Source organism: Photinus pyralis, unplaced genomic scaffold (genome assembly GCF_008802855.1).
Source record: "Photinus pyralis isolate 1611_PpyrPB1 unplaced genomic scaffold, Ppyr1.3 Ppyr1.4_LG2, whole genome shotgun sequence".
Taxonomy (NCBI): Eukaryota; Metazoa; Arthropoda; class Insecta; order Coleoptera; family Lampyridae; genus Photinus; species Photinus pyralis.
The window spans coordinates 14,732,097-14,750,036 of NW_022170403.1; the positions used below are offsets into that span (position 1 = coordinate 14,732,097).

The window sequence follows — 17,940 nt, forward strand, 5'->3', positions numbered from 1 at the left end:
TTTAATAAATTATGTATAAAGCGATAAAACATTTATTTATACCATGTTTTCTAAAGAATGCTTGTTCGAGTAACTAATTTTCAATGTCATTTTGTTTCTACTAAGAGGTCCATTGGGGAATACCGAGCATTAAATTCAGTATCTTATTTCCAGTCAAGATTCATCTATTCTGCGTACCTCCAGATGCAGTATCGAGTCTTATGGACTAAATGCCTCTTACCAATTTGTGATATTCTTCGATACTGCTATCCTTTTACCTCACCGCAGTCCGCACTGAGATAATTAATGTATTAAAACAGCATAAGTGAAGGTTTATGCAAACCGACGCGGGAGCGGTACAGCAGGCACGAGCACGCACACCGATGCGGCGGTTCGCACGCATATACCGCTGTAGAAATATATCCCGCATATGTACCGAGCCCGCATGTCCGCGTCTGTTTGCGTGGACCTTAACGCATGCGAACAACCGCCGCATCAGTGTGCGTGCTCGCATATCCTGCTGTAGTAAAATTTCCTGCATCGCGTCGGTTTGCGAAAACCTTAGAATGTGCTGTCATTGTATTGTATGTCCATAAGCCAGCGGCGCGCGTAGCGAACCGGGGGCGGCAACGAAAAGCATGAGTTAAGGGGTCGCCACACTGAACGCGGTTTGCCCGCCGCGGGCAATCGCTTGCGAACTGCCGCGCGGTCTAGTATGTCACACAGGATGCGTTCCATGCCGCGGTTCGCAACAAAATTTGATTAGTATAATCTCGTTCGTTGCTTAGTAAGCATAAATGAATATCAAAGTTCTTCCTCTGACAAGGAATTATTGTTGCTCGCAGCTACCTTTGATAGTGAACCGCGAAGGCACTGCTGGGTGCACAAGATTAATCAACAACGAAGACAACTCGGCGACTGACTAAACACTTTTATTGCCTGAGTGTACCACTCTGATGTCTCATTTCTGATTGGAGACCGCGTGCGGCAGACCGCCAGAAATTGTTGGCGAGGCGATTCAAATCTGCCCGCGCGACGGATCGCGACTGGACAAGCGGTCTACCGCGTCCTATGTGACATGCTTCATAAGAAAAGCATTAAACAATTCAACGCAGCAGACCACCAGCGGTGGCCCGCGCGGCAGACCGCGTTCAATGTGGCGACCCCTTAAAGGGCGGCATCGGCGAAGTGGCGCTTTGTCGTTATTTTACTTTTTAGGGGTAACAAGTTTGATTTTATAGGGGCGGCTAATATTCTCTCGGCCCCGGGTGCTACGTCGCTACCATACTGCATGTGCAAATTCGAACGCGCTATAACACGTCAATGTTCAATGTCAGCATTCCCCATGACATTATTGCCGCTAAATTGCATAACTTTGAGTTTCATGAAATTCTTTAATTCATATTTAGCCAATGGTGCTCAACATGTAATATACAACAACTACATTTCGCTACCTATCATCGCAACATCATGGTGTAGGTACGTCAAGGATCCAATTTGGGACCTCTACTTTTCCTCCTTTTCATAAACGACCTCTCAAACACAACTTCCGGCGATTTCTTTGCGTATGATTTGAAAATCTATTCTGCGATTTCCTGCCCTGATGATTGCTTGAGCTGCAACATCAACTATTATAACTACCTTAGAAGAATGGTGTAATATGTACTGTTTATTCCTAAATATAACAAAGTGCTGTACGTATTGTTTCGTATACTAACAAAACGCAACCTATTACCTTTAATTATGTAATCAATTTTACCGAATTAGAGAGACGTTCATCCATTAAAAATTTGGGTGTTTGGGTTGTTCAAAATTTCGATTTTGCGCAATATGTTCAGGAAATCACACAATCTGCTTTATCTATGTTAGGATTGGTTTGGTGATACTAACTCTAAAAAGGAGGAAGTTCCCGAAATTCTTGTCATTTACCTAAAATCGACGGTACATATCTACAGGGAGGTGCTTGGTGAGGTGTCAATCAAAATGAGTTGCTTTGTTGGTTTAGTATTCGTTCTTTAAAAACGAGGCGGGTAATGCACAGCCTTTCGTTCCTATACGTTTGAAAATATATTCAAAGCCTATACAATAATATGTTATGTGTTATGTACACTACAACTCTGTCGGTCGGACAAATAAAGGCTTATTATTATTAACGAGCTCCTAGCGAGTTTATAATTTTGCGGTATCTGTCCGTCCGTCCGTTAGCACGGTAACTCGATCCATAATCGAATGGATCGATTACTTAGACCATATAGTACATGGACTGCTAATTGTAACTAAAATATGGTCAAGGACATCGCCTGGGTATGTGAGTTTCAGGGTAAACGAGTCTGTCCGAAGTTGTCCGATGAGACACGATTTGGGACTGTCAACCTATAAATTAACAAACGTCAATTAATTAATCGCCTAGATATCCCAAAAAAAGCAAACTTATTCCTATTTGTGGACGTATAGCAAATTTTGAAGAGTATTTAAAGCTTCCCGTACTACGCGGATACTATAAAGCTGCTCTTTAAGCGATCCTAGTGGTGTTTACACGACTTTAGTTTACCCTGAGATTCACATACCCACGACTACAGTGCCCTCTATCCGTGACCATCCATTTTGTATTGAAAGCATAGGGCGAATAGCAGTCCATGTACTTATGTACTATATGGTCTAAGATCGATTACGATGAAATTTTGCAGGTGGATTCTTTATCAAATTTGTAGATCGGAGTTCGTGAATTGACAATGTAGACCAAAAAATAAAGTAGGCCCTTTTGACATCTCCATTAGTTAAGAACCGAATTGCATGAAATTCAATATGCGCATAGCTTTAGCCATATAAAACACAATTCCAAAAGTTCGGCCTAATTGACCATCATTCACAGTGCCCTTTGCGCATCTCGACCATTCACAGACCGAATTGCAAACTTTCTTATTTATGGAGCGATTTAAATGAAATTTGAAGCATAGTCACTTGGAATAAAAGCAAATTTAACGCGTTTCAAAAATTAGTTTTGCGCATGCGCAGTGCCAACTTTCTTATTTATGAAATTTGATAACAGAAACTTTAAATAAAAGCAAAACTAACATCAGGTTTAAAATTTGGTTTTATACATGCTGTAGCCATACCCAGGAGCTCGTTTGCTATATTAATTGTTTAATTTATTATTATATATTGTAAAACAAAATTTTTTGAATCTGCATTAGTTTTACCATTTATGATACACACCATAATCAATGGTTTTGTACTTTTATTCGAGGTGTCATCTTTTGGGCTGTAATTTTTGGCCCGTTAGCTTACGTGGCTGAAAAACAACCGACTTAAAAACCTGTCTACCACAACCACATCAGGTAGACTGTTAGATCAGTGCAGTACATGAACTGCCATTAACCCTATGCTTTCAATACAAAATGGGTGATCACGGATAGGGGGAACTGTGTAGTCGTGGGTAGGTATGTGAATCTCAGGGTAAACTAAACAAATCGTGTGAACACCACTCTGATCACCTAAAGGGCAGCTTCTATACCAACCGAGTAGTACGGGAAGGTTTAAATACTCTTTATTATCTTTGTTTGCTTTTTTGGCACATTTACGTGATTTATTAATTGACGTTTGTTAATTTCAACTTTGACAATCTCAAAACTTGTCTGATTGGACAACTTCGAACAGGCGCGTTTAATTGTTATTGTTCTTGACCATATTTTTTTGCAATTCGCGGTCCTATATGTATTGTCTAAGTGCCTTATGACCTTAAGATTTACTTTGCTGGGCACTTGTTCTTACGGACCTATATTACACTAAGGACACCGGTGGCCCCGTGACCAGACTGAACACCACTGGTGGCTAAGAATGGTCGCTAGGCATTGAATAAACAATCTCTGGCTGTGCTGCCAGTGGCGTGACTGGCTGCCCATGTAATAACTGGTGGCAACATTTGGTTATGCCGCCAGGTTTCTTCGTCTAATAACAATGAGTTGCTGTCGAGTCACCTTTGGAACTTTTGCTTACATGGGAAATCGTATTTAACTTGAACTTCCAAAGGTGACTCGGTAGCAACTCATTTTTGATCACCCCTTACATAGCTCACAAAAAAACTTTCTTGTGTCAAATTGACAGATTCCAAATTGCATATTTCTTTGATCATAGAACCACTGAAATCCCACAACCTCTACTGCCCTGCCACATGAAATTTATTCGACAAACCATATTGGCACAACACACAAGCGGAATGAAAAAGCGTAGTAGGTACAGCATTTCTGCTGTATTGGCAGATAGGTACTTACATTAAATATTGAATGATTTGGAAATGCATATAAATCTAATCTAATTCTGCCAAGAAATAGGTAATGTTACAGCCATATGTATATATGGTTACAGCCAATTTAAGGTTATGAGATTCGGTTGTAACGAATTTACACCTATAAAAAGTGCCTTGCTTTTTCGAAAGTGATCTACCACATTTCTTTAAAAGTACAAGTTTATTTTGATCAGCAAAGACGATAAAAAAAACATAAACAAATGGACGTAGGGATTTTAAGACGCAAAAGTTAGGGAATTGAGATTTCTCAAATTGTTTCCCTGGCGTTTTTATGGAGAGTGTTGTGTATCAAGTGAATCTCTAATAAAAACGATATTTTTACATATCTGCTATTTATTACATTACCAGGGAGTAGATGAAGGTACTTTTCGTAGGTTCCTTAAGATCGTTACTAATAACCTAATATTTCATTCCAATAACTTGCCAACTATGACGGGGCTTGTCCTTTCTGACCGTCTGACTGTTCCTCTTCTTACCTTTATAAATTTTGTGCGTCATTACCGTATAAAAATCGTTTTACCAAAACAAAAATGTACAAATTAATTTTATCAATTATCAATCTCCTCCTTAAAGCATCTCAAAAAAGATAATGGTTTCTAAATGCTGCTTATTACACTGAGATAACCTTTTGTTTACATTCCTATGCTGTAGTTTTCTGTGATAATTTAAAATAAATCCCTTTATATAAATGAAAAGTATTTCTAACCTTTAAAACGTAAGTAAACAATTGTACTAATGCTATTCCGTTGTAGGATATATTATGCCTCGAAATAACAAAGAAACTAGCAAGTACGAGAATAATGGGTCACACAGGAAAAATCATACGTTCATGTCTCCGGAGGATCAGGCTGCTGGAAAAAAGTCACTTTGGACAGAACTGGAGATAACAGGGACTATTCGTAACTTAAGTCCTAATTTATTCCTTCTAAATAACTTAACCGGTTTATATTTAAAAAATAATTCTCTCCAGAGGTTGCCTCCAGATATATCTCAGCTTGTTAACCTTAGGAATCTTGATGTTTCTTTCAATAAGCTGCGCTCACTGCCGGCTGAAATTGGAGAATTAATTAATCTCAGGTAAACTATACTTTGTGTACACATTTCAGTGAAAAAATTAAGGGAAATGTTTTGAAAATGATGCCTCGCTTTACAAATTTGACAGCTGTATATAAACAAAAGTCATTTCTCAACAGACTCGATTGTTTATAGTGGCTGTTTTGAACTATGTTACTTATTTTTAGGTTATTGTTTGAGATTGTGTTGGGTTATTGTATTTAAGATGAGAAAAAAACATTTCTGATGCATCCGCCACTCGGTTTTAATGACACTTTCCATCCTCTGCTACAAAAGGGTTGGACATTATCTCTTCAACTGCTGTTTGATTCAGTAAAAAGTATGACATAGCTCTTTTGTGGCAGTTGTGACATTTTGTGTTGTGAAGCATGTAGTGAGCACCACAGAATAAGACCTTCACAGAACAGAAACATAAATGGCGCTAAATTGTCACTGATTACAGCGTTTCCCGTGGTTGTACGGAGAACTATTTATCGCAGACTCAAATATTTTTTTGCAAAACCTGTAATTTTTCTCGTTACAGGAAATATTTTTACCGTCGATTTTATACGTACACAGGTTTTACACATGTCAATTTTGACTTTTGAAAGATTTAAAATATGAACAAGTTATGTGACCGTAAAAAGTGTTGTGTGGCGGATTGTAACAATAAAATATCAAAAAGAAAAAGGCATCGTTTCCCACATTTTGAAACAGATTGTTTTGTGCTTGAAACGCGAAGAGGGTTGAAATGTGCTGTTATTTCTTTCCTATTTATGCAAGGTAAGTAACAGGTACAAATTGATGCAGAATTATTACCAACTGTACCTATAGGCGCAAAAGGGTGTAGACTTGAGTTTTATATTTATATAGATGTAGATACTTATATTGTAATTCGTTTTAGATAATTCAACAACTTCCACCCTCGCTTCTCAAGTAACCAGTAAGCACCAGGATCAAGTTAACTTTTGTTGTCAAAAACTTGTGTGACAATTTGCTGAAACGGTTTTATCACCTCTTGGAACAAAAAAATTAGTTCTAAAGATATTTTTTAACAAAAATATGTAGTCCAAACAGCAATTAAAACCAAATATTTCGTAGGACAACTCGTTACGTAAGGATCTTTTTGCAAAGTGTTAACTCTACAAAGCGTAAGTTGCACTTACTTCTGAGTTTTATATGTAATTTGTAAACATGTAATTTAAGATGTCTGTGTTAAATAATGTAATGTGATTGTATCTAAATACACTTGCAATTTAACAACTGTGTATTCTTTATCTATATTTGTGATTTAGATCGAATTGGGGAAATTACTTCATGGATTTAGAAGCTGGTCACCAGATGGCGCTACTCTGATTTTGATGCTTTAGTTCACAGTACACCCACCAGGGTCCGCAAAAATACTATACAAATTTGTAACATTGCTGTTTCTATTCTGAGAAGGCCGTATTCTGTGGTGAGCACCAACAGCCAAACTTACCTTTGAAATTTTTACAGTTGTAATTGGATTATTGTGCATGGTTGTAAGGTGTGATGGAACGGTGGCACCAACTACAAGGGCTGTTGGGGTTTAAGCCCACCCTAAAATGTGTTATTGCCAGCTGTATTTTGCTATTAGCTTTAGTAAATTCTAATTCTAAAAATTGGTACTAGGTTGGGGAAAAATGTGTCTGTCCTTTATTGGGATGAATGCCAATTTTTATTCATTGACTTCCATTGCTATATACCCGAGGTCGGCAACCTACGGCTCGCGAGCTTCATGTGGCTCTTTTGAAATAAAGTCGCGGCTTTCCGCATTTATATAAAAAAATTTCAAAATTCACCTTTTTACTTAATCTTATTTTATTACGAAATGGAAAGTACACTTGCAGCAGATAATAAATTTGTGACACTTGTTTACTACTTTTTGATATTCTTTTGTTTTTTGTTATTACAGCCTACTCGGATGTATAAACGTGTAATTAATTAATGGGTAGGAACATTTGCGTAAAATATTGCATAATCTAAAACTATGGGGACACCCCTTATAAACATTGAAGAGAACACAAAGGACAATCGTATAGCGAAATAAAATAAAATAGTGGTAGTTCCTTTTGAAAAAGAATAGTTGTGGTACTTTGAACAAACGGCATTGAAACAAGTAAAAATATGCAGGTTGTTGATTGACACAGTAAAAATGGGACACCCTGTACATTCAAAAATAATTTTTGTATATCTGCAACCATCTACCTATTATAGTTGACATTTGCTCAATAGATTTTTTAAAGTATTTTTTTACCAGGCATCAGCTAGGACCCCTGCTACATACAATTATTTAGGTAATTGTTGGTAAGTACCAGTTGTTAGTCAACAATAAGTTGCTTGCAGGCACATTTGGGTGAGATAATAAATATTAAGTAATACGTGCATCAGCATAGATTATACTTTGAATTTTTAAAATTCTTATATTCGGGTGGAAATGAGCGGAGTTTCCAGCTCTACCAATCCAACCTTTAATACATTTACAAAATTTGTATACCCTAATCCAAACTCAAATCAAATCAGAGACCCTCTTGATCGTAGCCAAAAATCTACTGAACCACATGAAACTGGAACACATTGTTGATACAAAATTCATTGGAACAATATTTGAGCTCAGAATAAACTACTAGTCTCAAAGTTGGCACGTTTAAAGCAAACTGTATAGTCCTAATTTTTATGTTTAAAACATGCACCCCTATATTTAAAATGTAGGCTTAACTTCCCTACTACTGCTTAGTTCCTTTTACCTTTTGTTATCTTTTCTTCATTTTTATGTTATATTATTTTAAAGGTAGGTTATTATCTATTAAAAAATTGATTTATTTAAATAAATGTATTATTGTTTATTATATATTACACTTGAGGAAGGAACATAATTATGGTGCGTATGTAGAGTGTTGTGATAGAGACATTATCAAAATTTTACATCTTCAAAATGAGTTTTCTTAGTTATGTTTGCACCAAATTCCAAAATCTTGCATATTGCTAAACAGTAAACACAGAATTAAAATTCCGAGAATTTTATTTATTTCACATCTAAGATACATTTATTTGACGATCTTAAAAGTTAAACATTTTAATTGTCCAACAACTGGAGCAGGTTTGGAAAAAAATTGCGATTTTTAAAACAAAAATTAGTTTATTTTATTTAAAAAACAATAGAATCGCTATTTTGGCCTCTACCGAATTGAAAAAACATTAAGTCAGAACCAATAATTAATTTGTAAATAATAATTAATGTGTATACGAACACATTGGAACTGGGTTACAATGAACGGGCTACGTGAATCTCCTTAGATAATTAGGTATATAACAAAATATATGTTGTGATAGGTACTTCAATGTAATCAGTTAAAAAATACAAAAAATTGACATCAAGATATACAGGGTGGTATATTTAAAAAGTATCAACTTTAGGTCACATCTCAGAAATGTGGCTCAAAAATTTGTTTACTACACCACTGATGCAAACGTAAAAATATCTGAAATAGTCAGATTTTACCTCTTTAGCGCATTTTTTGAGAAATTAAGAAAATGTGCTATTGTTTGCGTTTTGTACCTCCATCTGTCGGACCCACTTCTGTGATTTTGAACTACTTTTAGGGGTATGGTCCTAGACTCTTGGAATAAGTATACCTATACTTTGGTGTGCCAGGCGGCCATCAAATTACATTTCGGTGTCTTAAGCGTGCCCCCCCCCCCCCTTTGAATTGATTCCTGAGCTGCTGTTTTAGAAAATAAAACGTGCATACATTTTTCATGGGCCGAACAACTTTCAGACTTTGCATATGCATGCCTTGGGGTAAACAAATTCTACCCTTCATGGTATTCTGATGAAAGGTCTCACTGAAAAGAATTAGTTTCTACAAACTGGATTTATTCTTCATGGCACTCAAATTAAAGGTCTCAACATGGTATTTTAATGCAAAGTCTCAACAATCCTACTGCTTTACTGCTTTCCTATCTGATACAACTGAATACTGAACGATCCTCGAATTCGTTTTTGGTCCGAGGTGAAAAACGATAGTGACCTTCCTCATATCCTTAGGGACATGTGTTCCAATTTTTAATGCGATCAGACGTTTCCAAAGTTATCGTGCACATGGACAGACAGCAACACAAAATTGCACATAATTTACATTTTTTACCACCTTTGTGTTAGTAAGAGAGGTATTGCAAAAATGCCCTCCCCCCCCACTTTTTTTGACGGAAATACACGTTTTGAAGCACGAGAAATCTGAATCATTAAAATCTCAATAATGTCGGTCAGTTTGTTGATCGGTCTGTATTTTCATTCTTTTGGTACTATATTCTAAAGACATAAAAGGAAGAGCTCAAAAGCTTTTAGGCAGAATCGCGCATGCGCAAGTGTGTCAAGTAACAAAAAACTCAATTTTTGACGTTTCTCTATAATATGGCTAAACTATTAAATCGTGCGATTGGTATCTGTACTAGTCACAACACGTTTTTTGTTTTAGAATCGGTTGTGGGTGAATTTTCGGCGCATTTTTAATTTAAAAAAGGGTTTATTGTTTAAAAAAAAATGCCTTTTGCTGCACAATAGTAGGAGAGCTCATAGACATTTTTAGGTAGGTATTTGAGGCACGCTGAAATAATACCCAAAAATAGAATTGCAGATTTGGTTGGGGAGTAGCGGGACGAAATCAACCCCTATATGTTAAAGATAACGAATGTTTTTTTGAAAAAATATCCTTGGCATTTTGAAATTTTATACAGTTGAACCCTGATTATAAGTGCTCCACGGGACTGGACAATAATTGAAAAGAATATATCCTACATATGAACACACTGTATACATACAAATGTACTAAAAAGGATAAAAACAGAATTTTTATATAAGAAAATTTTACACTAAAATGTCAAGTTCAAAAATGCAATTTCCATTAAGAGAAATCACGGCACGGATAATCGCTGCCCGGATAACCCGTGCACAGATAATCCGGGTTCTACCGTACCATGAGGTTTAACCATTTCGCGTTGCATTGGAGAAGCAGGAGGGTGCGGTTTATTTTTTTTATTTTTTATTTATTACTTTGTTTTTATATAAAAAAAATTAAAAAATTAAATAAAAAATAAAAAAATCAAATCAGAAATAAATAAAAAAATTTTGATGCCCCTCCGATAAAATACATTGAGCTTTACTTCCCAACCTTGCTGTGCACGTATATACACGTGCTGGATGCTGCAAATCAATCTGCTGATGACTTATCCTCACGACAGTTGACTAAATCCTGGGAGAGGCGGCGACGCCAGGCATATGTCAAAGTTTCAAGTTTCAAAGGTTAATGTTTTAACATTTAACGAGTTTAAGTTTAACAACAAAGTCATTTATCCTGTGTCTTGACCTTAACAGTAGATTCACATAATAGCGAGCATAATAGATTGCAAACAATTAAAAACTTTCCTTTTTGATGATTTGTCATTTGTGTTACATTGAGTGCAAGATGATTACATTTCGATTCTGCTGCCGTCTACTATTTATAAAAGAACTTGCATAACTAAACTGATCTGCGCATTTATGATTCTGCAGTACTTCTTGCTGCTCAATCATGTAAATTTTTATTTAAAATAAAATTTATTTAAAAAAAACGAATAATAATTATATAAAAATTGTGGGAGTGATAAATTCATTTATTGTAACAAGATTGAATTCCTGAAATAGTTAGCTCATTAGCTTACGGGCATGAGAGAATAGTAAACGAAAGTACTGCAGTGCTATAAATGTAGCACGGAAAAAGTATCAACATGAAGGTAATTTTTTGATTGAGACATTTGTAATAATTTTCAAAAAAATGTTTACGTAAGTAGTAGGATACACAGTCAATGTTAAAAAAGGTGTTTAGCCACACTCTTGATAAATAATATGGACATCACAACTGTTTTATGAAGTTTGTTATTTTCAATGATTCAAATTTGAAAAATTATATAATTCAATTCATATGGTCGGAATTGGGCAAATTCAGCATATTATTTTCAAAACATTCATCTTACGAATTCCTTGGCTGTATTGGAAAATTGCACGAATTTTTGTTTCCAGGGAACTGCTGTTAAGTCACAATGTCTTACGCATCCTGCCATATGAGATAGGCAAACTGTTCAACCTTATTATGCTGGGCCTGCATGGTAATCCATTAAATAAGGACATCATGACCATTTATAGTGAACCCAACGGAACTCATAAGCTGCTGACGTACATGCTTGACAATCTTCAAGGTAAGAATAGCCTCTGTAATATAAATTTATTATATACAAAGTGGGTACTGGGTTACCACACGATCGGTTTCATTGCTGCTAGTAATTCTGACGTCCAGTTGTTACTGGTAGATATTTTTAATGAATTTAATATCTTTTTAGTCCATTTTTAATTTTGGGCTGCACAACACATTTTGACCATTTCTTGTGTGAAATTATTTAAAGGAACGTTTAAGCAACATTAGGATTAATTTAGATGCAGAGCTCCAAAGAGCCTGAACTTGTCTGGTTGGTTGGTAAAAAATATTAAAATATACAAATATACAGTTACTTAAGATATCGACTGCAGTGACTAACTTAATATTGTTCAATGTCTTCTTCATAGTCTTCTTGAAAATGTGGTGACTTGTTGTAGATGTCTATTTTCTTTTAAACAAATAAACTCATTTCAGATAATCCCGAGGGGTAAACCGCTTCAAATTTACACTAAAATTCTAAAAGATTCCAAAAATTCTAATAAAATTAGGATTATCTTTTTTTTTCGGCGGCCGCGACCACTTGTTTAAAGTTTCAACTAAAATAGGAAAAAGTCGACAAATGCAAAATTAGGACCATAGTCTATAAAATATTTCAGTAGCGAGAATAAATTACAGTAAACGTTTGTATTTTAGGCACTTTACCGCAACAGACAGCATTTAATGAAATTTTTAATATTAAGTATACGGTAAATATTTTTTTTTAAAATGTTTTTTAAACAATTTTATTTGTAATATTTTAATGTTGTAACCTTTTATTAAATACCTTTTGTTAAATTCATAAATATAATATTTTAAAAATTATGTTGCATATGCTCTCGGAAAAAAATTCTAGAAAACTCAAGAAAAATTCTAAAATAATTCTAGTACATTAAACAAAATTCTAGGAATTCTAATAATGATAAACGTTTTCAAAATGTTAAAAATATTCATAGAAATTGTGTTAGAAGTGTTAAGAATCACCCATGTGAAAGCGGCACCGTAAGGTAACAAGCCGTTTTTCCGAACTTGGCCGAAGATGATGACACACAGTCAAAACCAGTGAAATAAAAGACTAGTCAAAACCACATTATGAAATAGTGACGTCAGACGTCACGGTTTAAATTACAGTACTTGATCAAGGTAGCAGACTCGTCTGCCATTTTGAAGCCCAGTGACAGTCCAAATCTGTGCACAGAAAAGTTGTTTAATGTGTAAAATCTTACGTTAAATACCTATACGCATTAATAAACGTTAAAAAAATTAATAGTTTTTCTTTGAATGATAAGACAATACTTGTAGGACATTTTTAGCGCATTTTTAAGAATTAAAAAAATGTGCTATTGTTTGCGTTTTGTCCGTCCGTCCGGACCCACTTCTGCCGTTTCGAACTACTTCTAGGGAAACCGTTGTCTACCAACTACTGCCCTCCTTTCTGTCCTCTTATCAAAGTATAGGGTGGAAGGGAAGGGAGGTGGGAGGGAGTGGAACTAGTTTTATCCTTCATGGTACTCTAATGAAAGGTCTCAACGAAAGGAATTAATTTCTACCAACCATAGCCGTCCTTCTCGACTTCTTATCGTGATCGGGTATATTCCCTTATACCTCAGGAACAGATTGTCGGAAGAGGGTACTCACAAAGGGCGATTAAGACGTCTGCAAGACATATATCCATTGGTGATGTCAAAACAAAAGCTAATTCGGTTTAAAAAAATGCCCATTATCAGCACAAGAGTTGTGCACAATTTATACTTGTTTTTTCTTGAACTGAACTGATACGTTTTTATATATTCTGACATATATATACCTGTCCAAGTTTATTTCAATTTGTGTTAGAGAGCCACGCAAGCTTAACGTTATAATCAAGTTGCACCGGTGACCGGTGTGTTTATTAAACTTAATTAAAAAATAAATTGTATGGTGCGGGAATAAACTGAATAATGCTAGCATTAGAAAAGTGTCATATAGGAACAGGCATCGCTTTGTTGTATTTTTCAAAATAAATCGATGCTTGGCGTGATGAAAATCACCCATTATAAATACCTACACTTTATTTATATAAAAAGTTGTCCAAGTTATTAACCATGAAGATTTATGATGTGATTGCTATTTTAGTAGGTGAAGCATGACATTTGGCATGGATCCAATTGGTAGTCCTTTTTATTATTTTTAATATTAAGGTTTACCAAAATGTTACTATATTTATATCAACTGCAGACATTTTCTGGCAAATCACTCACCTTTGCATATTTCGCCCGTTTACAAATTTCATAGATTTCCCCATACGCTTTAATTGATTAATTTAGCACATTAGGAGACGGATCATCTGTATTGACGATGTCTCTCTTCTGGAAGGCAGTGGATGAAGGGTCCCAATTAGAAAACCATTAGAATCATATTATCACCACAACAGAGTAATATTATTGGTTTTGCGGGGGCAGGGTCAAACTTTTCAGCTACTTCATTCTCTACAGTAGGATTTTTAATTATAATTATTAATTGGTTTTAAGGCAATTAGCATAATAATAGTGAGCACTTGAAAAACATAAATCAAATGTGTCGAAGTATGCGATAGGAAGATATTGAATACTAAGATTTTTTGTGTTGTACCTAATCGGTAAAATTATGCTGTAACAAAGAAATTACAAACTCGTATGGCAAGTAATGAAAAAAAAATTGAAACCGTTGTTTATTTAATCAACCTTCTCTAGATGGCCATGAAATTTATAATTAAGAAAAAGGTGGCGTGTAAGACATTGTTTTATACGACATTTTCCGCATTTATAATTAAGTAGCTGATATTATTTGCACAAGAATCCTAGTTTCCTACATTTTATCTTATAGCACACGAACCCGTTGGAGATTGTTCAATTACACAAGCTAATAATAAATATTAACAATGAAACTGAAAAAATTAAGTTATTATTTAAAAAAAAAGCACTTTCGCACGTTCTAGAAATCAAATCAGTATGGATTGTTAATTTGTACATACATTGCTTTCTAATTTCAATGCTTCTTTAGAGTGCAATCACGTCGATATCGAATAAATTTTTCGAGAAAATGATTTTGATTGGTACAAAATTAAATCGTACATAAATGGAATGTAAAGCATAAGTACCTACCTATTAGTGAAAGTGCTTATATCCGCATTACGAACTTTCTCGATATTCGCGTTTTATTTTCGTAAGTAAGCACTACAAACAGTTTAGGGTCATTTTATGTTAATATAATTTCTCTTCTTTCTTCTTCCGCATTGCCCCAATATGATTTCGTCCTTTTAGCACTCCAATTCAACCATTTATTTCTGTAGACACCTAGGAGCTGATGTCTTATTTGTGTTATCGATTTTTCTAAAACTTATTAGAAAGACTTAGATCTAAATCTGATGCATTGCATTTATTTCATACGACAATCAATTGTGCCATTTGACCGTGTGGAATAACTCCCAGGGTTATTCCTCGGGTCTTATCCATCACGACGGCGCTTTTCCGTTGTAATAATTTTGGAGCGTTCAGTTTCCCAACTTTTTTGGAACGTTAATTACACAAATTTAGATGGGTTATAATAAGAATGACAAAAGTGCATGTGCATTATGTATCTGATTGCGAATAAGTCCTCATTTTAAACAGATTATAATACACTTTACCTTAATTGCATGAATAATTAGGATGTCGGTTGCGTTTTAATACAGTTTTTTTTTGTGAATTTGTCGGAGTACAGTTAATTTGTACGTGCTCCCTTATTACCTTACAGTAGCGTGTACTACATAACAATGCTATTCAGCTCATTTCTTTTAATTATCTTGCACTGTTGCACTATACGACTTATTTTAAGTGATAAGGATAACGCTCAGCATTGAACGTGCGTGTACGTATAACGGAAAATGACGTTATTCTACAAGAGATATGTGGGTCCTGGTAAACGGTAGTAAGTCGCTCTGTAACATTTTCGTAGACATGCACAATAGTTACAAAATGACAGACGACCGTGCGATGCCGGGTAATTTTGTGGTACGTTTGCAACACCAATTAATTTTATTATTTAATGTACCTCCTTACGAAAAAATTGCGTGTTGAAATTCACAATTACCCCATTTTGTATTTAGGAACGAGTTTTTAGACTGAACAGTGAAATTGTACTTTTTCTGTCCGTTTGTCAGTCCGTCTGGAACTGTTACCATGGTAGTTTGACAAAGTAAAATTGATAATGTAATTTTTGAAAGTGCTTTGGTCCTTTTTTTGGAACTTACGGAGCAAGGAAGCAAACGATTGCTTGACATTTTTGGTTTAGGTCCAAGATAACCTACCGAATGCCCAAAAAAATGTACCTACAACGGTCGGCCTCGAATAGACGGACGTAAAACGAAGAAACTCGCCCCTAACGGAAAATGCGACAAATCAGCTTAAATAACTTGTCTGTGTGTCTGAAAGTTGTTAAAGACAATTTAGCAAATAATCGGATTTGGTATCTACGGGAAAGCAAATGCAGTAAAGCGACCCCCCTTCCCTCCCCCCTATAATTTATTAATGATGAAAAAGCTTACCAGGCAATGAAACGGAGCGGTAGAAGTCACTGTGCAAAAAAAAGCAAAAGCTGTATGATACGAAGTGGTAAACTTAATGTAAAAGCAAAATGTAAATACGGTACGGTTGCGAAAGTAAATCTACGGAAAATCCCAACAGTTACGATACTTACAAACGTAACTTGCACTAAACAACTGCTTCATCTTTTTAAAATTCGGCTATGTCGTGGAGGGCACGACGATTTCCCAACCGACACAGCGTCTTCGGTTACCTTCATCCAAAATTAAAACCTGTTTAATTAATTACGTCCTTCCCAGACGTCTTCAAAATACGGGACCGGTGTCAAAATTCAAGTTTTTTAAGGGCGCATCCAACGAATGTAATCTTGATTTAATCGGAGGCTGTTATCTGTAACCCATTCAATTAATTACGCTTAATTGTACTTATCCTAGTATGTAGTCGGAATGAAATCTCCAATAGTCCAGCAATATTCCTACGGGAACGGTTGCAAACGGAAAATTAAACATGGTTCCTTATTTTCCGTAACGGGCGGCTCTGCAAATTAACCCATTAATTTCTACCTTATATTTTCAACTCCTTAGCAGAAATAAACGCACATTTTCCTGGCCTTGGTCGTAGCTACACGCGTTGTTTTGTGCTCCGTAATAGATCTCCAAATTGTGGGAATTACGCGTAATTTAATCAACGAAAAAGAGTGTAGTAAGTGTAGAATGGGAATGAGCAGAGCAAGGTGTTAGCAGAGAAAATTGAGAATTGTGAGACAGGAACAAAAAGCAGTCACGGGTTGACTGACCGAAAACATTTAGAAAATGACATAAGTTTTTATGTTTTCCTGATATTTTTGAACAAATACAAAAAAATAAATAACATTGCCACTTTTTGAGCTCTATCAGACACAGTTAAAAGAATTTCAATACAACGTTTCGTTTCAGAGAAATCATTACCAACTTTATTTTTTTATATGGCCCGTAAAAAAAGTACATACTGTATTGGGTAGCATTTTTTATTACGAATACAACAACGTACGGCACACAAAAAACAAAAGTTGGAAACTGTTGGTTTCAACAGGATGGTAGGCCCACAACATCCTAATCGTGCGAGAACACCTATCGAACAAATTTCCTAATATCTACATTAGTGTAACGGGTGGTCTATCCACGCGGTTCAGTAGATGAAGAACATATCGATATCATTGAACGTCGAACAAACAAACCCTTGGGATACAATCAATATTTTATGCCTGTTTCCTAGGTCGTCTTGGGACGCTTCTCATGGGAAACCATTCTCCGGCAACGTAGGTATCTAAGTTAATCACTTCAGATTTCTTTTATTGATCAAATTTGAAAATTTAAACACCGAAATGTAAAAAAATACCCTGCTGATCAGGATCATGCAATGCTCAGTCGTAAAAATCCAGACCACTGGTCCACTGTGGCCATAATCGGTAATAATCGCGTAATTGACAACTCGTATTGAAGTAAATTGATATTGAAAGTAGTACTGGCAAGGTTGAATTAATTTCCTTTTGTTCAATGAAGATGTATGTATTGTTGTTGCATTCATGTCAAACGATGCCAAAGCTCGAGGCGAATCTGTTCCGCAATTTTATATCCATTACCATTATGTGACGAATCGCTATAGTGACACACGACCTGGTTTAATTGCCACCGCATCCTTTTGTTTAATTTGTATAGGCATTAACAAGAGACTGGGTGGAAGGTTCTGTTAGACACCTCCAAAAGAAACCCATTGTTTATTTATGCGAGTTTTTATGATTTTTTTATATTTTATGTTTTCGCCTTTTTTCGTG

At 35.5% G+C, this 17,940-nt stretch overlaps 2 protein-coding genes across 3 annotated transcripts in view; one reads left to right on the forward strand and one right to left on the reverse strand.

Annotated features, from left to right (window-relative positions):
• LOC116163467 (probable chitinase 10) overlaps positions 1 to 17,940 on the reverse strand; it is a 115,280-nt gene that overhangs the window by 31,496 nt on the left and 65,844 nt on the right. The gene's annotated exons all lie outside the window — the stretch shown is intronic.
• Positions 4,518 to 17,940, forward strand: part of LOC116163466 (CCR4-NOT transcription complex subunit 6-like) — an 84,912-nt gene continuing 71,489 nt past the window's right edge. Inside the window, exons 1-3 of one of the 2 annotated variants that reach the window (XM_031477394.1) lie at positions 4,518 to 4,646; positions 5,038 to 5,362; positions 11,418 to 11,593. In XM_031477394.1, the coding sequence (XP_031333254.1) occupies positions 5,046 to 5,362; positions 11,418 to 11,593 (493 nt within the window). In that variant the 5' untranslated portion in view covers positions 4,518 to 4,646; positions 5,038 to 5,045. Of the gene's footprint in view, positions 4,647 to 4,738; positions 4,981 to 5,037; positions 5,363 to 11,417; positions 11,594 to 17,940 lie in introns of those variants that run through there. The other variant, XM_031477393.1, reaches the window with a different exon arrangement.